Below are 24,999 nucleotides of genomic sequence, written 5' to 3'. Positions count from 1 at the left end.
ATGGTCCTGATGCTGTTACATCCAATCATGCGAAATTTTGGCTTCATCGATTCCGTTCCGTTGATTTCGATGTCAAAGACACACCACGAACTGGGAAATGTCGAAAATGTGGATAAAAGCATAGACATTGTCGAGTCCGACCGTCATGTAAGCACTGTTTCGATTGCCAAAGAGCTAAAGATTGCACAAAATACCATTCGAAACCATTCAAATGAGACTGGTCTCAAGAAGAAGCTCGATATTTGGTACCACACGAGTTATTCCAAAAAACCTCATTGACCGAATTTCTATTTGCGAATCGTTGCTGAATCGCAACAAAATTGACCCATTTTTGAAGCGGTAGATGACTGGTGATAAAAAGTGAATCACTTACGACAGCGTCAAGCAAAAACGGTCAAGGTCGAAACGCATTGAGCCGGCGGAAACGATGGCCAAGCTAGGATTGACGGTCAGGATGTTTGACTGTGTGTTTGGTGGGATTGGCGGGGAATTATCTGCCATGAGTTGCTCCCCAACGGCACAACTGTATTGTCAACAATTGGACCGTCTGAAAGAAGCAATCGCACAAAAGCTGCCAGCTTTGGCGAATAGGAGAGGAATTGTGTTCGATCAGGACAACGCTAGGCCACACATCGATAGTGACTCACCAGAAGTTCCAGTAGCTAGATTGGGAGGTTCTTATGCATCTACCTTATAGTCCGGAACTGGCACCAAGTGATTACCATCTCAATTTTTGCCAATAGGGACGAGGGCTTCAATGAGAGAGGCATAATGATATAATGATATCACGTTCAAAATGGCAACAAGTTTTCGAACAAAACAGGGCATATTCGACCTAAATCGGATCATTTCAACTATGGTAGTTAAAGCAAAAATAATGGATATTAATTTATCAAGTACTTGAATAATATCGAGCTACTTGATTTTCAGCAGTTGTTTTGTGTGTCACATCAATAAAAAATGATGAAATGAGAAGGAACCTTGCAAAACACACTTTTATTTATAAAACTTATTGTATATAGAAGAACCGAAAATATCAATTTTTTTCGAAATAAAAACATAAATTAAATAACTATAAATCATAACAAAATGAAAAATAATGAAGAAAATGAAGTTTCTTAATATTGAGGACCTCTAGGGATCTAAGACACATGAGACATTTTATAGATTTGTCGCCTAACCTATTGCGGGTTTTGTAACTCTAAGAGCAGCTCTGAAAAATTGTCTTTCAACAGGAGATGAAGATATTGGCGTTGATAAGAAATCCTTGGCCATCTTGGCTAAGTTCGGAAGGATATTTCTCTAGTTCTGTGGTTATTCCGTTCATTCTTCCACATCTTGTAGAACAAAATCGTGCGAGAATATATCAGAAACGCACAGTTTTCATGGTTATATTTTATTATTATATGTTGGTAGTCCGAACTTTCCGCCACGGCTTTATCTGTCAAATTTGAAATTTGCCTCAAAGAAATCAGTTCTGCCAACCAACATTTTTCAATGCAAAAATCACTAAATGATATTTATGGAAATATTTCATTAATTTCAATAAAAATGCAATGAATTAGAGAAAATAATGTATAATACTCGTACAGAAGGCTCATTCCACCACTCGTTCATTCGAAATTTTGAACTCGTGGAAGAATATCAATGCCTTCTGCACTTTTATTATAAATAACTATTCTGAAACAACCAAAATCTATCAATAGATTTCATAGAAATGTGAGAAAACTACTAATAAAGTCACACTGGCGAATGCTTCAGTATTTCGGTGCTCGAGGAATCCCCTCGTTTAGTCCAATGGCACGAGATTGAAGAAATATATGCCGTGCGTCGGGTGCATATCAAGCTCAAGTAATATCAAATAGCTTGATATCAAGTCATGCAATGAATATCTAAAATCAAGACAAGCTCAAGTATGTAATTTTTCACGAGTTTGATTTTCAAGTCAAGTAGTTGGTTGAAATGTCGAGCTACTTGGCTTGATGAATCCCTAGTAACGGCGCTCGCTCTCAGTTCCAATATTTTAGCACTGTATTCTTTCGAAGGTGCCAAGCGCTCATGGTCCTATCATAATTCATTGGTTATGTCAAATAATATTCGTATTATGTTGTACAGGAATTCAAATTTGAAATTTAAATACTAGTCCAATAACAGCGAATGATCACAGAACACTTTGCATAAGCATCGTGCCAGTGCAGTCGAATGCGATGTAAGTTTCACAATATTCTCATATCGAAACTATATTGTATCGAAAACTCATAAATCTGAAACGATAAGTGCTCAAACCACGTCAAAAAAATACTGGATTCTTTATCATCGAAGTAATATAATATGTATATGTTTTCAATTTCATATTCGAAAAATTAAGTTCGAGTTATTTTGAAATAGAATTCAATCTAGATAAGAAACGGTATTTTTATTAATTCCTACCAATTCGTGAAATTATGTATTATGTACATCAAATGCCATTAACGTCATTCTGAGATGATATTCTAGTGAATTTCAGGATAGAAGAATAAAAATAATGAACTGTTAGGTCAGGATCTTATCTTATGGTATATTCTTTACCGGAATATGTTATCTCTCTTGGGTAAAGTTCGATTCGACTATAAGTATATAATTTGATAGTGTGGTGTAAATATTTAAAAAAATACTTATCATAATTCAACGTTCAAGCGAATTTATTTCCATCCATCGTATAATTGATAAGAAAGAAGGAAATTCTATAATCTCGTTTAGAATGGATTATAAGATTAGACTGCAATAATTTGAAAATGAAAATTCCATATTACCAAAATCAGTGACATCTGTGAAATAAGAGGTTTTCCAGCAAAAGATTTCATTTTGAGTAGTCCGCTATCTGGACAGCGTCACTTTTGAAGCTGTCATCTATCGCCATCTGACAAGTAATAACTACGTCATTACTAAAAATGGAATACACCCTTCAATGAAATCGTTAAAATTCACCACAAAATGGTGAAAATTCCGCTGATACAGTTCCCACTACTAAACATGAAGCCGGCAATGAAACAGGTAGAAAAATTTGAGCTCTTGGGGCAAGTTAGTGATGTGAAGAATAGAAACCGTGTGTATCGTTCAAGAACAAGTGAGAATATTGGTGTTGGTCAACACTACGGTCCACAACAGTGTTGTATTTTTATTACCGGAATTGGAAGATATTGATTTGGACGACGTTTATTTTCACCAAGACGACGCTACGTGCCCCACAAGAAGCAACGAAATTATCGCAATTTTGCAAGAAAAGTTGTTTGGCCTTGTTATTTCTCGAAGGGGTTATCACAATTGGCAACCGAGATCTGGTGATTTGACACCTTCAGACTTTTTTCTCGGGGGCTACGTGAAAACAAGGTCTATATGCCAATACTCCACAATAGATTCAAGACCTTAAAAATGGAATGCGTGAAGTTATCGGGGGTATATAGCGTCAAATGTGCGAATTGCTCATAAGAAATTTTATGAAAATGATATGGTGCAGCAATTTGGCTGATTCCATCGTAAACGGCTCACCTTCTTCTTTATAATGAAATAAACATCCATGAATTCCTTTAAAAATATATAAAAATGAAACCTCTTATTGGAAAAGCCTGCAAAATATTCAATTGACTATTTATATCGCCTTCAAAAGAGGTTTCTCTCAAAATACTAACGTCAAACATTAATAAAAATTTGTTTTGAACTCATTTTTAAGAATCGACCAAGGACTTCAGAGTTGCGTATTCACATTTGCATTCCGAAAACACTTGTTTTGAAGTAGTAATTTCAGGAGGCCGGAGTCATATCAGGGAGATAAGGTGGTTGTAGGGTTCGATTTGTTGAAATTTTGTTTCGAAATTCGTTATTGTATTGTCAGTCAAATCTAAAAGTTTTCTCTCTATGAATCGACGAATGAAGTTGCATTTTAAGCACTCCATCATTCTATTTGGCAAAACCCATGTACATGTTTAGAATAAACTGTCAAAATGCAGCACTGTGATCGAACAAAATGATTTATACTCCTCGTGAGTATAAATGAATTTTACGTTGGAAAATCCTGGCAAGAGGACTTTTTGAGTGATTATGTTCTAGTATATTATCAAAGAATGTCTTATTAAAGCTTACGTATATCCGGCTAAGATGTTCATTAATGTTGATTTTCCTGCTCCAGATGGACCCATTATGGCAGTTAATTCCCCTCCCATGAATTCTCCTGATACGCCATTCAGAAGAAGTTTTGTCCCTGTAAAAAACAACACTCGTAAGAATACTTTTTGCGTGAAAATTCATCTGATGAATAAATCTGAAATTTCAGTGAAACATATTGTATTGAAGACTTTTTGGTAAGACAAAATGCTACTCGTATATCCAAATTTATATTTTTTTTATACCAAACCTTATCATTCTGTATGCAAGAAATAGTGGGTATGACTTGAAAGGAATCTGATGTTTGTTCAGTTTTTCAACATTTTAAATTCTTCTCCAATGGAATGATATGCTATCCACTTTAAAAGTGCTAAAATTCTTATAGAACCATCTTCGTCTCAAATGGAATACCTCAAAATTTCATCAAAATTAGACCTTTGAAGCACGAAAAATTGAGGTCCCGGGAATTTCTCGTTTATGCATAAGAGTATCAGAAAAATTTCTATGAAATGATTTGTGTCCCAACTTGAGCAAAAGCTATATCAAAGATTTTTTCTTATCAAAAGTGATCATGAAACTTCTATCTTCGTTAACTTCGGAAGCAAGAGATGAAAAGACTAAACTCGGTCGAATTATTGTCACTGAAAATATTGTATATTTTTCAATAGCATCGTCAGTCTTTCGATATGTGTGCGAATCAACAGAACTAAAACAAAAGGTCTCTCGAACACATATTTTCACAGTATGTACAGTTTTCGAGATAATCGAGCATAAAGCAAACACTGTCCTATTATATAAATTAAATAACAATTACAAAAATTGGCGATGTTTATTATAACGCTTTCAGATGGCATTTAATTGAACATTTCAGAACAAAAAATTACCAAAATCATTCAAAAGGTGAGCCATTTCTTCCAACATAAATAATAATAATAATAATAATTTAATTTGTTAAATGAGTATTCATAATTTATTTTCGTAGATAGTCTTTGCTTTGTACTCGATTTTCTTGAAAACGTTACATTCCATGAAAAATATTCAGGAGACCTTTTTTTAGTAAAACACTATTGATTTAAGAAATATGTATAATAATTTTTGCAGAAAAAGACAGTGTCGTAGAATTTCAATAGAGAAAGGATCATCGCATCTGTCACTGAATAATTTAGTCAGCAGACTTTTTTTCATGAAAAAAGTTGTTCTATACTACGCCAAAGTTATTGAACTAAAATCTGGACGACCCTGTATATTTAATGGAGCTACTAACTCTTTCAAGTTGGTATTTTGAAAGTCTGGAATCAACAGGAATATTTTATCACTATTTTTTGTTGTAATAATTATAATAACCGGGCTTGTTTGCCTTGATATGGAGAATGGAGATTTCAGCATTCAAAGTATTTTATGCAGTTAATTGTTTATCTTTGGGGAATTCCTTTAAATTCAGTATTTTTTGTGCCTAAATGCCATGAGTTATTTTTAATGATCGTTTTATGCACGATTGTTGTTTTTTGAGCGTTCTAAGATTTAGTGACGATGTCTGTAATTTTCTAATTAAGAGCCGGAAATGCTCTCAAACTCTATGATTTAACTCACTGATAACGAATAGGTATAAAAATTCTATTTCGTCCGTTTGACATTCCGTATTCATGAATACTTTCGAACAGAAATACATATCTACAAAATTGAAATTTTTAGGGTAGGTTCGGATCTCGTTAATGATCAAAATAATGCATTGGTATGTAGATAGATAGTTTCAATCTCGTTTTCAATTCCCTAGCAGAACCATAGAAAATGTTTTGAGATTATTGATATTGATATGCTATAACACTTTATCATCTGGGCGAAATTTCTAAGTTTGATTTTGCATGAAAACCAAAAATAATAATTTCCAGCTTCTGGTAATTTCGTCTGTATAGGGTTATCACAAACATAGAAAAATTCTAGCGGGATATCGAATGAAAATGAAGAAATCACTGACCTGAAATCAATTATAGTACCTACTTTGATATCTTCTGGAAAATACCTTTGTGTGATATTATAATTCGATATACATTTTAGGAATGGATAAACCATTTTATATCTGAATGACATACCGGTTTCAATAAATTGCCGAAAAATCAAAAAGTTATCGTGAAATCTTCGTTTCTATACCTACCGCAGAGTAGTAACGATAAAGTAATGAACCACAAATGCTGAAATGTGAGATATAATTTTAAGAGCACAACCTCCGCCGTTGATAACATTCATATGATGATGAAATTAATTCATCGTTATCACATTTTCATCTAAACCTGTATCGATTTAACCGACAACTATCGAAAGAACACAAACAAGACCATCCATTTAATTTTATTCAGTTATCATTTACCACATTGAATATTTTTAAATAGTGAATAAACTATGGATTCCTCTATTGTCTATAAATAAATGAAGATAATGAAGTGGTGTACTAGTACATTTGTGCATTTTTCTGGTGTGACTAACAGGTAGTCATTATAAACTAACGGTTTAATAGATCTGATATATAATAGATGAACTGACCTCGAGGAAGGAAGTTGTCGATAACCAAGTGAACCGTCTAGATAAACACAAACACGTGCGTTTCTCGATGAAGAAAGGAGTCATACCTATGTTAACCTTCTTAGATAATTTTCATTTAGGCACCTTTCGTGATGCCTTCCAATACGCTTGAATCCCTAGCAAGGTCCTATACTCAGCAACAATATGAATATTAATATATGCAATTAAAGTTGAAATATACAGGGTCTTTCACGAGGAACCTCACCCATATTTATACGGGAAACTACTGAACGTATTTTCATGAAATTCAGCACTTATAAGTATTTCACGATGCTGATGAAATCTAAAATATTTTCAAGGCATGAGCACCTCCGGTTTTTCAAATTAGAACACCATTTTTTTATTGCAGAAATAGATTCCTCAGAAAATTTCAAGTTATTTTGATGTAACATTTTTCAGTTTTGGTTGGAAAATTCTCTCTGAGCGGGAAAATTCGAAAAAAAAATCGAAAATAGAGCTCCGCTGAAACAAGAATAACTTCGAGGTTTTTTGATGGAAAATTTTCATTTTTTGGATTTTTCAAGATGTAAGATTGATGTATCCACTTTAAAAATCGAAATCGCGATTCATGATACAGGGGGTGAAAAAATCGCTTTCAAAGTTAGGGATGACAAAATCGTGAAAAATCAATTTTTTCAAATTAGAACCCCATTTTTTTATGGCAGATATTGAATCTACGTTAAAAAATAATGTGAGTGTATGCATCACACCCTTGCCCTAAAGTGGATATTTTCTGAGTTATTCACAAAAAACTGTTTTTCGTCTTGAATTTTCAGCTATTTCTTTTCCCTTCACGCCAAAAAGATGACATTGTCAGGAACTGTTACTTAAACCATGTTTTAGATTTTACTACCCTAATATGCAAGAGAAAAAAGTTACAGGTTGTTCCTAAATAGATGGCGAATTTTGATTCGAATTTGTATCGGAAACCTCTTTATTTCAACTAATCGGCCATCGGTTTTCTCTCCAATAAATAATTCCTTATGAACCATATGCAAAAACTTACCATGTTTTACATTCTTTTTTTTTAATAATAGATATCATTAATTACATCTGCCAAATTCCTCTTTATTCAGTAGCATTTTGTGTTTACTATTAATTTGGTGATAATTCGTATTAAGTTATAAAATTAATCACTATGCCTAATTTTACCAATGAAGATTATTTAAATCTCATTCTACTTCATGGAGAATGTAATAAAGTTGTAGATAGAACGATTCGACTGTTCATTGAGAGGTTTCCTGACCGACCCAGACCAACGAGAGATACCATTAACAGAACCATGACAAACTTGAGAAATTCTCTAGTTATAACTGCGAGAGTTTGCCATGGTTCTCCTAATAGTAACTTGAAGTCGGTTTCAAGAAGGGGTGAAAAATCTACAGCATGGTTCAAATAACAGTTCCTGAAAATTTCATCTTTTTGGCGTGAAGGGAAAAGAAATAGCTGAAAATTCAAGACGAAAAACAGTTTTTTGTGAATAACTCAGAAAATATCCACTTTAGGGCAAGGGTGTGATGCATACACTCACATTATTTTTTAACGTAGATTCAATATCTGCCATAAAAAAATGGGGTTCTAATTTGAAAAAATTGATTTTTCACGATTTTGTCATCCCTAAATTTGAAAGCGATTTTTTCACCCCCTGTATCATGAATCGCGATTTCGATCTTTAAAGTGGATACATCAATCTTACATCTTGAAAAATCCAAAAAATGAAAATTTTCCATCCAAAAACCTCGAAGTTATTCTTGTTTCAGCGGAGCTCTATTTTCGATTTTTTTTTCGAATTTTCCCGCTCAGAGAGAATTTTCCAAACAAAACTGAAAAATGTTACATCAAAATAACTCGAAATTTTCTAAGGAATCTATTTCTGCAATAAAAAAATGGTGTTCTGATTTGAAAAACGGAAGTTGACGTCATTTCCGGAAAAACCGGAGGTGCTCATGCCTTGAAAATATTTTAGATTTCATCAGCATCGTGAAATACTTATAAGTTCTGAATTTCATGAAAATACGTTCAGTAGTTTCCCGTATAAATATGGGTGAGGTTCCTCGTGAAAGACCCTGTATAGGGCAGCCAATTTTTTAGTTTTTTCTTCATAGCTCTTTCAGTTTTCGAGATGTTAAGATCTAACTTTTTAGGGTTTTCATTATCCACTATGCCGAGTGTGTATAACAAGCAACAGAGAGATATTTTTTCAAGGGGTCACTTCCTTTTTCGCCTCATAAAACTTTATTGTGGCATGCCACTGGTGGATTCTAACGTATGAAATGAATCCTATATTTTTTTCATACATTTTTTTTCTCTTATAATTTCTACGCATCTGCTATCGTTATTGAGAAGAAAGTGAAATAATTTTTTGTAATTCGCTACATTTAATTAAAATTTCAAACTAAATGTAGGATCACAATGAGAACAGAAAACTCTAGGTATCTGGTTTGTGATCTAAAATTACAATTTTCCTCAAAGATTAACTAAAAATAAGAAACCTAACGAACCTATATTTCTAATGTGATATTAATATCTAACAACTGAAAGAGCTATGAAGAAAAAACTAAAAAATATATAATTTTACCATTTTTAATTTTTGGTAGGTTTTTTCCCGAATATTCGAAAAATATATCAGTGCTTTGCACAAAGTACATATTATCCATTTTTTTTTTGCGGAAAACGGAGATTAACAGAATTTCTTTTGATTTTTCCTTTCGCAAATTGAAAATATTTATTTTCTTCCAGGTAGATTATAGTTTAAGGAAATTATGAGAAAACCCCAAAAAAATCGTTGATTTGTAAGAAGAAATATCTCAAATTTTCCTCTTGGTAGAAAAATCAATCAATCAAATCAATTGTTTGCATTGTTCTGGAATTTCAGGGATCAACGTAGGAAATAATAATCACTGAACCATGAAATTTGATATGAAGTAGGGTCATATGTAGTGACACCTATATAATTTCTGGAATATTTGGCCTTTCATTTCTTGTTCAACTGATGAGAAACTAATAATAGTTCGTGGAAAATTTTCAATGCTTCCATCAATCAGATAAATTCCGTTCCAATGCTAAAAATCATCTGCATCCTAAAAATTAATATTCATGTGCTGTCACAATAGGAAGTAGTATTTTAGATTATAATCAGTCAACACATTTCATTTGCATTGAAATAAAATGAGCACATATATTCATTGGGGCGTAACTAACTAATGACCAACAAAAACCATATTTACATTTTATTTAATGAAGAAACAGGATATACCCACCCATAGCTTGAATTCAGAAAAACTTTTATGATAAACTCCGAATTAAAACAAAGGAATTCGAAATATCTGAGACAATATATGGGAATAGCGGCTTCGATGCTTTTGATGTAGAATGACAACCAATTATCACGTAATCTAAGAAAATATTATTGATACCGGTATAACAACATTTCACAGCCTTCATCGAAACGATTTTAAGTGCACAACAAAGATTTTTGCATCAGTAACTACCCAACAGTTAGATGTGAAAATTCTATCCTCAATAATATGAATTGATCTATTATATATTTACATATAGTGCAAAAAACTCTGACAATGGGTGGCGCTATACTTTCTCATCTTTCGTTCCTCCTTAGTAGCTTATTTTTGGTCTTGTAACACATTGGCAATATTGGCATAGATCTTATCTTCCACGTGGCCCAAAGAAAAAAGTCTAACGCTTTAAAATCACAAGATCTCGGAGGCCAATTCTCATTATCTCTTCGAGAAATAATACAGTCAGAAAACTTTTCTTGCAAAATTGCCATTGTTTATTTTTTTTTGTATGAAAATTCGCTACGGAAATGGAAGGCAGAGAACACTGAATGCTAAGTGGTTTTTTGAAATCATAAAGTAGTGAATGGAGTTGGACGATAAATTTGCGTAGGTATTCATTATTTAAATGAAAAAAAATGGATTTGAATCCTTAGAATTATCGTAATAATTCTACTACTTATGGTTCAAAACTTAATTCTCAGTACAAATCATAAACTTAGGAAACTATTTATGTGAATAAAGAAACAAAGAGTCATTAATAAAATTCATTGTCTATGAAGATGAATGTAATTAAATTCCCAAAAAATATTTTTTGATATACATATATTTTATTTCCAAATAATGAAAATTATAAATTGAGGGCTTAAGTTATCGTGAATAATAATGTGAACAATCAAATACTTTTCTTTCTAACTTCTGAACACTTTAAATTAATATACTAATAAATAATATAAGGAAGGAATTTGGTTGTATGGAAGCATTGCTGTATCTAGAGTTGACTCATAGGGGGAATGGGGTTACGCTCACTTTGAAAAAACAAAATGTTTCATTAGTTTATAAAATAGTTTTTTTTTAATTGTTACTTATATTGATTTTTTATTTTTTCTTATCACGGGGGGTTTATGTCCCCATTTAACCCCCTCGTTAAGCCTATGTATGACTGAGCTCTCGTAAGAGAGCAGCATTTCTAATAATAACAATAGATGCTTGCATAAATTTGTAACTATCAATTAGAAGCGCACTGTACATATATCGCATATTATATTCAGTATATGTATAATTGAAAACCTAACCTCGAAACTCCGTCGGCACTAGATATAGGTCCCGAGTCAGAGCGAAAAATATTCGGTAATGACGTCATTGATGACGTCAGTCGAGACCAGATACGAGTCCCGAGTTGGGACTTAGTCACAGCCCATAATTAAATAGATGTGAACTTCATAACTATAATTTTAAATGGCTCAATAAATATTAAAGGACAAAATTTGTGATGTTTATTAAATACATCAGATATAGAATATGTTATCAGAGCGAGATGACTGAATTTACTTTAATAGGGATGAAAAGACAGTTTACTCAGTAAGCAGAGTGGCGCAGTGGAAGCGTGCTGGGCCCATAACCCAGAGGTCCGTGGATCGAAACCACGCTCTGCTAAAATTTTGCGGCAGTAAGAAAAAAGGAAAAATGGAGATCTTGCAATGCTTTGTTTCTGAAAAAAAAACGGAATGTTGCTTAGATGAAATGTACATATGTATTTAGGTGCAATTACATATTGTTTACTTATAGTAATTAAAGTTCTTTAGAATATCTTGATGAATGAATGCCATTTTGCTCTCTATATTTCTTTATATTTACTATTATATACTTAGTATAAAACAAGAAATAATAAATATCAAACGTTTAATTGATTCAGTCCTTACTTGGTAGAAAATCATATTGATTTGGTAAAAAATAATTGTAAACACTTACTACTTGTGGAAAGAAGTAAGTGTTTACAATTATTTTTTACCAAATAAATATCAAACGCTCCATCAAACTTTGTTTGTTGTTTTAATTATTTCTATGTTTGGATTCCAGGCGAGGTACCTATGCTATTCGAAAAAAGCACTGATTTACCATCAGAAGGTTTTGGCGCCTGTTATTTCATGTGTCAATTGTGACCACAGGCACTTATTTGTAGATGTGATTTACCTATTTACAATGATGTCATAGTTGTCAGATAGTTTTTCTAGATAATAAAATTAAATACTTATATAAGTTATGAGAGGCAGATGTCCTCTTTAACTCATAGTTTACCGATAAAATAATTGGGTTATTAATAGTCACGAAAATTACCTTATACATTTTCGCCTTAAAATTGTTACACTGTACAGTGTTTAGCTTGTTGACCTTCTAAAATATACGGAAGTTATTGTTTCATCAGACCAATATATCTTTGAAAAGGCCGTCAATTAAAATTGAACACTCTATTGGTTGGAGTCGAGATAGAATTAGATCACATTGCTGTGCAGTTGCAACAGAGACTATTTGATAAGCAGTGTTGGATGAACTTCAAAGGATTGAAAAAGATCCTGTATAAGAATACTCAGAATTTCGCATATGCTTCTTCATAAAATCTCTAAACCGCAAAGAAGATATTTCAAAAATTGAAATGACCAAAATATTTTGAATTATCTTCAATGGTTTGAATGGGAAATATGCATATTTATTTATCGGATTTTTCCTCGTTTGTTCGACTATTTGTCTGGAAGTGAATTGAAGATTGTCTAGTTATAGAGACGTTAGAGAGAATGAGAGATACTATTTTATTGCAGAATCGTGACTGTTTCTTGCATCTGTGAGAATAAATATATATGCATAATCAATTTTGATCAATTATAAAAACTGAGTGTATGTACTATTGATCAAAGATTAATTAAAATGAGAGGAAACAAATTCTAAAATACTCTACTAACGCTTACTCGAATATAAGTATGCACATATGTGGTATGACATTAGAAAACCAGGCATTCTACTTTATCCCATACAGAATTCGCAAATTGTTCAAACAATGAATACCCGAGATTTCCAAATCTTGCGTTTTACTAGTAAAGGGTGTTTTTTTTAGAGCTACAGAACTTTAAATTGCAATAAAACAACGATGGATTATTCGATTGACATGAATTTTATTTATCCGCAAGAGAATCTTGTGGCATTACATTTCAAATATGATTTCTGGCATATGACCGCCACGGCTGGCTCGGATATAGCCCAATCTGGACGTCCAATTTTCGATGACTTTTTCCAACATTTGTGGCCGTATATCGGCAATAACACGGCGAACGTTGTCTTCCAAATGGTCAAGGGTTTGTGGCTTATCCGCATAGACCAATGACTTTACATAACCCCACAGAAAGTAGTCTAACGGTGTTAAATCACAAGATCTTGGAGGCTAATTCACAGGTCCAAAACGTGAAATTAGGCAGTCACCAAACGTGTCTTTCAATAAATCGATTGTGGCACGTGCTGTGTGACATGTTGCGCCGTCTTGTTGGAACCACAGCTCCTGGACATCATGGTTGTTCAATTCAGGAATGAAAAAGTTAGTAATCATGGCTCTATATCGATCACCATTGACTGTAACGTTCTGGCCATCATCGTTTCTGAAGAAGTACTGACCAATGATTCCACCAGCCCATAAAGCGCACCATAGAGTCAGTGCGCGATACGTATTCCGCACAGAACTATTATTTTCGAAATAAAATTGCACTATTTGCAAGCATTCTTCAGGCGTGAGTCTATTCACGATTAATTGCCAAACCAAACTGAGAAAAAATCACTTGACAGCTGTTAAATCGGTCACCATCTTGAACAGTAATGCCAACTCGAAAAAAAAACACCCGTTACGAATCGATTCGTAAATAATTTGCTAGTTTTTTTCAGCTTTTGTGAATCTTGCTGATGCACAAAGTTCCCAGAATTTTTTTTGGTTGCTGATTTTTTAGAAACTAAGGGGAAGGAATTAATGTGCCACAACTATTGGCAAAATATTATCATTTGAAGGCAACTGATAAAAGACTTCTACTTTCAATGTCATCTGTATTCTATACATACTTTCAAAATGGCAATGACATACAGATGGATGATCATTATTGTATTTGCAACATCGAAACTTCGAAAACGAATTTAATTATAAAGCATTGCGTCATTACTGGTTTGTAAAAAGTACTCCATACCATTTTCACTTTCAGAAGCAACGATGAAGTCGTGTGGTGATATCAGAAATTTAATTTCAGATAAGGAATTAGGCATACAAATTGCTGTTTAAATTTCAGTCACATCACGTCTGAGACAATCCTATTATAGATAAAATGAGCAGAGCACTGACGTGAAGTCGGAAACTCAATCATCTATACGCCAACTGTGATTTATCACATGAGAATTTAATAGATTTTCATGCGATATATCACACTGAATATTTTTTCAATAGAAAAAAAATTAGAGGTTGTAGGGGGTTAGATATACAAATCTTCAACTTCAAAAATGTATGGATTTACTTAATTTTCAAAATATAAATCGACGGGTGGTAGGACTTTTCTCAATATCTATTTATACAAAGATTATGGCCTGATTGCAGAGTCTTCACTAGCAGATTCTTAATTTTATCCTAATGTTCAATGGAAAAACGGCAGAACCAATTTCCTTCATGTGAAGTATCACAATCCATATATTCCCATTTGAAAAAGTTGTGGGGGGTGGGAAATATAAAGTTAAAAAATGTAATTCGCTTTCGAGAATAGAAATCCACGGGTGCTAGGATATTCCTCAATAATTATTCGTACAAGTATTTTGGTTTTTTTGCTTTACTTTTTCGGCACAATGTATTGTATACCATTCAAATTGACTATCTAAATCATTTTGAACTGAATGCCAAAAATATCATCGGCATGTTTTCGTTATGTCTGAATTTACAATCGTTTTACATATAGAACATTGAGTTTTAGGTAAGCTGTATATTAGAACAAATTCAAACGTAAAAAACCTACTCGCTCTACTAGCACTCTGTCAAACGAGGAACAAAAAAATGATTATTTAAAAAAAATGTCGCTAAGTTGGCATAACTGTTGTCTATACTCACATTCGTGAAAATGTTACATGATTTGTAGTAGTTAGTCTGCATATTTCAACCTACAAACAGGGCATAAAGGATATCATTAGATAAATACGCATAAAAAAAACAAACTTGATATCAAAATTGGTTCGGTATATTTACTATATGGGGTGGTTCATAAGTATGGAAACGGTGATTCAGCGCACAGGTGGAAAATCGGAATTCTGATACTGGAGTCTTTAGTAATTTGGCCAGAGGAAGACAATGGGCCCATCAAATTTTGGACCCAAAAGGGCCAACTTTGAAATGTCAAATGCAAATTCATCTTTTTTATAGCAGATTCGGATTCAGCGAGAAACTAAAATGTTTTCGTCCTTTACTGGGCCCTATGCAGCGTTTTTTTTTCAAAAATCCAGGGGCCCTCATTCAGATCAGGATACAAAAATTCATTTTCTGATACTGAGGTCCTTAGTAATTTTTCTCGACGAATCGATTGAGCTCTTCAGATTTTGGATGCAAAAAGGCCTTATACGAGATAAAAGGCCCAACTTTGAAATTTCAAACCCAAACCCATCTTTTTTATAGTAGTTTTCAGAGTTTCAGAGCATTTGCAAAAGGCATGCTTTTGCAATTGTGATATTTGACTTTTACGATTTTTTACAGCTTGAATTATACTTCATGATTCGAAGCATTAATAGTTTTATTTGTAAATTTGACAACCAATCGAGATACCGGGTGATTCTTTCAGATATAAGGTGCCTTGTTCCAGCTCAGAAGAGGATATTGATGAAAATTGGTATTCAGGTAGAAACATAATGTATATGTTTGTAGTAAGAAATCTAAGTCCTTTTGAATTTAGAAACGGTATGCGATGCATCTCCGTAGATCAGAAGATAATAGTGTTACATGAAATAACTAATTGTAGAGTGCTGATTTTTTGGGAGTAAAAAAAGAGGGATCATAGTGCCACAACCATTGGAATTTTAATCATATTATCACTCACGCATATATTTTGGGCCCACCTAGTATAACATCAGTGACACACGCACATAAGTTTCCCATCATTGGTCCATTTTCCCTTTTGAATTGTGAACACAATTAACTAATTGGCGTCGAACTCCTAACCTAGTTTGCTCTAATTGTGACAAGGATGCTCTCTTTTATTTTTCTAGGGAAGAGGTATTTGAAGTCTTTAAATTGAAATTCCTAATAAAATTTCAAGTGGGTATTTTAAGGGCATTAAAAACGACAATTTTTCAAATGTATATGAATGGTTGTTATTATATAATATATGTAGTTATATTACTGACTGATGGTATTTGAATAATTAACCAATTATTATGGAGAAAGATAAAAATTAAGAAAAAATTTTAGACCGATTTTCACATCAATAGAAATATTCCTAGCTCCCTTACTCTAACCAATAGTAAATAGATTCTACTATAAAAGTACATATTTCATCGAGAGAAGCCTCACTCAAATTTTAATGAATCAGAATACGTTCTCTGTGAGCTATCGAGAGTTTTTCTCGATATAGTCTAGTTCACAAGTTTAAAAATTGTAAATTCTTAAAAGTGCTCCTGAAAATAATGGGTTACATGTCGTTCTCAGGATTTCATAACCCTCTGTTTCAATGATATATGTCAAACAGAACTCTCATCCGGAGCGTCATATATTTAGTTGATGGTTAACCATTTTACAACATGGATAGTTCATCTACTGCCGAGCATGTGAAAATTATGAAAACCTATTACAAAAATTATAATTCTGTATAGTAAGTATGTACAATTGGTAAGACCGAGGAAAAAGTCGAAGAGACTAGATCCGCTACTGATATCTTAAGGGCCACACATCATTGAAATGCACGTTCGACCAAAAATATTGCATGAAAGTATTGAAGGAGATACAAATTTATCCATTCATCGTCGCGCACATTTGGGCCTCTCTTACGGCACACTATGGCCTATTTTGCATCTGTATTTGCATCCTTGTAAGGTTCAGTTGATATAAGAACTAAAGCCAGCTGATGACCATGGAATGCTTAAAGCACATGCCGATTGGATGCTTGAGCAACAACGTTTGGATGACGATTTGTCCCATAGAATTTTCTTCAGTGACGAAGCATATATTGTCGAATGTAGGCAGTGAAAATCCTGTTAACTGCTGAGAGACCATTAAAACAATTTAATGTATGGTGTGCAATTTGGTTTAGTGGAGTGATTGGCCGTACTTCTTTGAAAATGAAGACGGTGTCACCCAAACCATTAATTCTCATCGCTATAGCCAAATGATACAGATTTTTTTTGGCCTGAAATTAATGATATGGAATTGAAAGAGGATGTGGTTCCTACAGGATGGTGCAGCAAGCACACGACCCGTTTTGGCTTTATCAAGAAAAATTCCCATGACATGTAATTTCTCGTTTAGGTGATATGAATTGGCCTCCAAGATCTTGGGATTTATCGACTGTATTTCTTTTTTTCTTTTCTTATGTGAAGGATTGAATTCAAATCAATAATCTTAATGTCTTATTGGCGATGTGTAAACCAACATCTGTCAAATTATTGATGAGATATTACCCGAAATCTGTCGACGAGTTATCGAAAATTACCTCACAAGGATCAAGTCCTGTAAGCGATCACGCGGAGGACATTTAAATTGTGTTGTATTCACAGATGATGGCAAGATACCTACGCTACAGCATGATGTTTTCAAGTATTGAATATCAATTGGAAATTCAAGCGAATTGTTGCATTGTTGTTAATCGCCCCTCAAAATATCATTCTTTATTGATTTTTCAACATTGTTTATCAATTAAATTTTCGCCTTCACTACCTTTTGGATATTCCATCGTATCTTCTTGTATGAATTTGAGATATTCTATTCCCGTTGTTTTTCCTATTAATCCTCATCCTCAAGAGCTGCTTTAATTCTTCTGCGAAATAGCAATCTCTTTTGGAATCACAGAATCGACTGTATGTAAATATGTTGAACATATTGCGTACCTACTCTTTAACCTAAATACTAGTACAACGAGCAAAACCTGTTCCAAGTTACATAAGGAAACTACAAAACGTAATGCGATGCATGGTTTGATATTATGAGTCGATATAAATAAACGAGTAGCCTACAGCGTTGAACTACTAAACTAATAAGTTTTTCAGGGGTATCCTAATTGCATTCGATTCATTTCAACCATAAGATAAATGCCAGTTGCTGAACCTGTGGTTAATTCAGGCCTGATTCAAAAGTTTCAGCAAATTAATGCATATGTATGCCTTTGCACATCCATTAAACATTTTTTAAATAATGGCTGGGAGTCCGCTTGTGGTGAGAGTGATCATAAGGATATTTCTTAGATTCATTGACTTCTTATTTATATCGATTAATGAATTATTAAAATATAACATTTTTTTTAATTACAATATTAATGTTTCTTCTTTGGGGTTTCATTTCATATCTTCCAATTTTTGAGTACATACAATCGTAAAAGCTACCAAACAAATTTCTATAGTTAGAAAAATATTCGCTGTGAAAGCTCTGGAGAAATAAAAATTTATTTTTTTGTTCATATTCTTTCATGAAGCATCATTCTATTCATAGTCAAAAAGATTTATAATTGGCATTCTATAACGATATTGACACAAACAAGGAATTGGATGAACAAATGAAGAGAATGATATAAAAAAATGAGAAATGCACTTGGCGTCCGGATCTTTAGGGAGCTAGCCTATTGTACCATTGAAGACCACACAACGGTATGTGGTTTATATATGGGGTGGGTTTTATTATTAGATATGACATTGTTGAGGGTTAGTTTATCTACATAAGGAGTTTTGTAGATACATTGTTCCTCAAACTCGACATAAGCGATAATTTTAAATATACAAACTAAATTTCAACTATTCAGCCTTTACATTTGAAAATCAGAATGATGAATCTTATCGATTTCAATAATTTCTCCAGTTTTACTTCTATGAATGATTATTTGTTAAATTTATTATTATGTAAGAAAGCAATAATTCAGGCGGAGGGTTAAATGACAGTTTAATGAATTTTTGGAGAGTTGGTATAACGAATAAGTTATGAAATTTGAATTTATTTAGTTCGTTGTGTTATCTTTTTCCTTTTCTCATAGAAAGTAGGTTATTGAAGATAAGAGTTTTGGGCAAATATCGCGAAACTGATTAAAATATATTTTTATCATATGATTTATAATTTTTTTCCAAAATAACTCTGTCCATAAAGATATAATGATATAATTGATTGATATGATATGGAATATAAAATTCTCTTGGAAGAATCAGATGAAATATTATTGATTATTTTCAAATAATTTTTTCTGGATTTATTTCTTCAACATGATTAGGTACTTGTTAGCAGTAAATAATAATTTTTCACTAAGGATATCTATAAATTCTTCAGAATTTCGAAACTACGGGAGACCTTTATGTCCGTGTGATCAATGTCTACAGCATGTCTCATCGATTCTATAAATTTCTGACGTTTTTTGTAGATAAAATATAAATCCTGTTTTTGGATGTAAAATTTGTCCGATTTCTATAAATTTAATAATGTATGTGCCTCGAAACTTAATTTTTGGAATTTTAGAGAGGTAGGACTAGGACCTGTTTATACAACGTCTCAGGAGACGGTGTGATACTAGTATAAAGAAATATTTCTTTATCTTAAACTGACATCGATTTGTGATAACATTTTTTATTGCTGAAGTATCAAATATCTAACCTTCATGTCAAGTAAATATAATATTGACAGATTTGAATAGATTTTATCAGTGACACCTGGTTAATACTTATCGGATAAAGGTAGACTAGGACCGAGATAATTGATGCATTTCTTGAAATGTCAAGATTGCACTATAAATTTTAAGTCTAATCTTTAGACTAGGTAAAAATGTTTTCGTTTAAAATGTAGATAGCAAACTAGATAATCGCTATGATGCCGGAAATACTCCTAATCGTTAGTTTTTGGGAGCATTTGATAAAATTGAACTACTGGGTTTTTTAATATTTATCAAGATTTATACTTCATCGTCCATCATTCACTTAGCGACACGAAAAATTGTTAATACAATTATTTATTAATCGAACAGGCGTAATGATTCATGCAGTATTGAGAACAACAAAAAAGCCTTCAAAAATGCATATGAAATACATATCCTAGAAGTGAAATTATTTATATTTGATGAAAGATCTAAGTACATATGCTCTGAATTAAAACATTTTGGGAATTGGCAAATAGATTCATTTGAATGATTAGTTTTCCCTAGTTTTGATCACTTGAAATGCTAATTTCAACTATACATTTTCGGGAATATGTTTTACTAATGAATGTTATAAGCACAAGTATTCAACCTATTTTTCATCAACATAAGGAAATGATAATAACAACAGCGTTTTGAAGTGAGGAAAAACTTACCTAATTTACTAATGGAAATTTTCAATATAAAGAAAAGTTAAAACTACAAAGAGATGTTCATCTATTCTTTTTTTTTTTGTAATTACTCAAAGTTCAGACATTTTGAAATTTAATTGACCGGGCTTTCTCATATAAAGACATAAACTAATGGCAACTAATGGAATTATAGTCAAAACTAGTATGAACATATAAATGTACTCTATTAGAGCTATTCCTTTTTTTTGTTATCGTTCGTAGTAGGTTTTCAATCTTTAATTAATGGAATATATTTGAATTATTATTAAAAGATATGTGGAAATCAGAATAGCCTTATCCATTATTGTATTCAAGATTTGGCTATATTCGTTGTTGATGCTAATGGAGGCTATCGATAAACTGTATAGAAATATTAAAATTTTTTAATCAACTGGAGAAAAATGGCAATCAATGAAAACAAATATCAATTATTTGATTCGTGAATTCCATAATATTAGAACTCGTTCATATTTCCAACAGTGCAATTTTGTCAGATAACGGCAAAAACATAGGCACAATTGTATTGATCCATCCAATTATCATATCTTTGCATTCTCATTATTTTGTTGTATGGACTGAAACCTATACATGAAAAATGAGGATATCACTCGTTCATTTAAGTCCCAATTCCACCCTTGAAGACCACATAACTAGATATATGTATATTTGTGCTATCCAAGGGTGCAATTGGGCATTAAGTAATTTTTTCGATAATCTATTTGAATATACTATGGTTCTGATGACATGAAATTTTAAATAAAGCTGGAAATTGTTATGTTATATTTATTTGCTAAATCTTAACTAGGTCGGATCGGATCTGTTGTAACCATTTTTTTGGGTAATTTTTGTCGATATTCTACTCGAGGCATCTATTGGCTATTATAAACGAAGTTCGAATAATTAATCTCAATATATAAAATACTAACCCGATCAGATATTAAGGGGTATTTCAATTCTATTCTTCTTGACTTTACGTTGAATGGACGTTATCGCTTGAGACCATTTCTGGCTCTAAATTCGAAAATTACAGACATTATCAAGGAATGATAGAGCAATATATTCGGATGATGCACAAAAAAATAACATAAAATAATTCAATTATTATTATTACGATTTATGTGAGGTTTTTACTATTCATCTGCGGAAAGTAATTTTATTTATGAATTTTATTGAAATAGGAGAGAAACGAATTAGATTAATTTTTTATTGTAAAATAAATAAATAACTTTTCGTGATATAACACTTCTTCTATTATCAGTTTTCATAGAAAAATAACGGGTGTTTTTTTTCGAGGTATATAACTTTAAGTTGGCATTACTGTTCAAGATGGCGACCGATTTAACAGCTGTCAAGTGATTTATTCTCAGTTTGGTTTGGCAATTCATCATGAATAGACTCACGCCTGAACAAAGCTTGCAAATAGTGCAATTTTTTTCGAAAATAATGGTTCTGTGTGGAATACGTATCGCGCACTACGTCCATTAGGAAGCGCATTTCTGGTTGAATGGCTACGTCAACAAACAAAACTGCCGCATTTGGAGTGAAGCTAATCCTCAAGTGTATGTCGAAACACCGTTACATCCAGAAAATCTGACTGTTTGGTGCGCTTTATGGGCTGGTGGAATCATTGGTCATTGGTACTTCTTCAAAAACAATGATGGCCAGAACGTTACAGTCAATGGTGATCGTTATAGAGCCATGATTACTAACTCTTTCATTCCTGAATTGAACAACCATGATGTCCAGGAGCTGTGGTTCCAACAAGACGCCGCAACATGTCACATAGCTCGTGCCACAATCGATTTATTGAAAGACACGTTTGGTGACCGCCTAATTTCACGTTTGGACCTGTGAATTGGCCTCCAAGATCTTGTGATTTAACACCGCTAGACTACTTTCTGTGGGGCTATGTAAAGTTATTGGTCTATGCGGATAAGCCACAAACCCTTGACCATTTGGAAGACAACATTCGCCGTGTTATTGCCGATATACGGCCACAAATGAAAATGATTAAAATGATTTGAATGGAAACTGATTATCTGACCAAAATATATTCATATAGAAACTAATCGGAATGGTGGACATAATAAGGAATCATCTCAAGTTCCTCACCAGGTTTGCCTTGATGATGATATGAAATATATAGAAATATATAGAAATATTGACTATAAGTTGTAGACTTTCATTTCCTCTGACGATTCCCTTCCAATTAGTTTCTAATGTTTCTATGTGAATATAAATGAGTTAATGTGTCTCAAATTGGAATCAAAACGTTCTTAATGGGGTGGTAATTGAAAATCACAGGCATCAACGTACGTCGCGACTTAAATATAAATGTTCTTCTTTAATAAGGAACGAATATAGAATAAACTTTCTGATCTCAACTGATTTAATGTTCGCAATAAATCCAATAATTAACTTTTCGCGAGACGAAAGTCAACCATATAGTTTCTATCACTAAGGTTCACGACCAGGTCCCTCCCACAGAAGTTGCTATTTTCAGAGCACATATGAATTTTCATTCTCGAGTTTTGTGAACTAACGGAGCGAGTTGAATCGATTTAATTTGGAACTTGAAGTGGAAAGGACAATCGTGATTGGAAATCTTGTTATATTCTGCTTAAACCATTTTTTAACTTAGAATTTTCCATTGATGATTTTATTCTTAGAATCTGATCTAGTTAATTTTGAGGCATATAAATCGGCGAGTAGAAATTTGAGAACAATAATTTCCCAAAAACCGAAATCAATACGAAATCTACATATACTCTGCCTTTTTCGATCCTTAAAAATTAGCACGTTAGTTATTTTCGATCAAACAACATTATCTAATATACTCTACAGAAATTTTAACTTGGACATGAGTGACGCGCACTGTATATTCTATACCTAAAACCATTCGTGAGCAATTGAAAAACAATATTTTATTCGTATTTAGATCAAAATCAATTTTGAATAATGTACATACAGGGCGTTAATTTTTTCGTCATAAAAAGTAAGTATGTGTCTGCAAAATGAATAATGGGTTGTACTGCAGTTATAAAAAGTGGAATCATCGTATTTTAAAATAATTATGGAATCAATAGTTTCAATAATTTATTATTAAAAGTAATCATTTTTAGGTCTCCGAGTTTCTAAAGCCTTTACTTCGAGTTTAAAATTTGTGCAAGAAAACAGTAAACAAAGTAAAATTGACTTCTCAGATTAGTTTTTGTGCTCTTTTCAAATATGCAAAAGGATTTTCAAAATTTGGATATACATATTTGTTCCATTTTTTTGTGAACCTGGACCTTGATTTTCCTTGAGGTTATTGAATAATTTAGTTGCTCATTAAATAAGAAACAAGTGTGCCAAATATGAAGAAAATATACAGGGTGGTTCGCTCGTTAAGACCCCAGGAAAAAATAAGGAAAGGTTTCTCGGTAACAAAGACAGTCAGAGCTAATAAATGGTATATCTAAAACCATCCTGATGTTCTTCATCCCCCTTTTAAGAATTTCCTTTTCCTGAAGGAACAACCTGTGTAGATTCATCAGAAGGTTGACCTAGAAAATTCAAAATTGTCCCATTTCGGTACTCAGGAAACAGAATAAATAATCAAACTTTGGTTGAGAATTATGTTAGCTCGAGTGTTACCTTAATTCCAAAGAACTACAAACTATGTATTTATATATTTTATAAATAATTGAGAATGTTCATGCAAGGATTGTTCTCTCTTATTCCAGGTGATTTGTTTATAGACACCGAATAGTAGTGTCAAGGGGGAAGTGTATTATATAAGTAATGTTGAATCTTTATTCAAGGAATGTTCTCTCCGATTACAGATACTTTGGTGAGAAACAGAAGAATAGTGTCATGGGGGACTACGGTCGATCTTTATGTTACAGTGGCGTGCTCTTGAGGTTTATCTCATTGAGATTATTTCCGATATCAACAACAGTGGGTACTTTATATTCAACAGACAGATTTCAATGAGTTCGATGATTTATAAAGTAAACAACTTGTGAATAAGGTAATTGGCAGCCATCCTACCAGGAATTGCAGGCTGGCTAATGATAATTACGAGGATAATTATGAGTAGAATAAGGTTGATCTCGGACAACAGCTGAAGTTTTTGTTATAATTCCATAGTTTTCTTCTTGTTCGTGATTTAATTGTATTTTCTATCGGTATTCATTAAGATGTCTTCCATATGTGAATTATTCAAGCTTCAGTTTGTTGCATATCAAGACTCTGTTTGATCAACTAATATTTAGAAATTTAGTGGGGGAAAGTCATGATTCTTATTGCCCCCTCTCAAATCCGCCAGTGAGTCCTGTCAAGCAGGATGAAGAAACATCATTTAATAATTACCGCGTTCAGTCGATTTATAAATACCTCTAAGAACACATGCAAGGGATTTTTTCAAAAAAAATGTTTTCCAAAAAAATGTTAATATATTCG

General features: G+C 32.8%; 1 protein-coding gene and 1 non-coding gene across 2 annotated transcripts in view; one reads left to right on the top strand and one right to left on the bottom strand.

Annotated features, from left to right (window-relative positions):
* Positions 1-24,999, bottom strand: part of LOC123684166 (ATP-binding cassette sub-family G member 1-like) — a 63,355-nt gene that overhangs the window by 26,293 nt on the left and 12,063 nt on the right. The window contains exon 2 of the mRNA XM_045623323.1: positions 4,120-4,237. Within this exon, the coding sequence (XP_045479279.1) occupies positions 4,120-4,237 (118 nt within the window). The remainder of the gene's footprint in view (positions 1-4,119; positions 4,238-24,999) is intronic.
* On the top strand, positions 11,595-11,666 carry Trnam-cau. The gene has a single exon. It is a non-coding gene; the product is annotated as a tRNA-Met (tRNA).

The sequence above is a fragment of the Harmonia axyridis genome, chromosome 7 (genome assembly GCF_914767665.1).
Source record: "Harmonia axyridis chromosome 7, icHarAxyr1.1, whole genome shotgun sequence".
Lineage (NCBI taxonomy): Eukaryota > Metazoa > Arthropoda > Insecta > Coleoptera > Coccinellidae > Harmonia > Harmonia axyridis.
The sequence above is the reverse complement of the archived record's forward strand: the minus strand, read 5'-3'. Positions and strand labels throughout refer to the sequence as shown.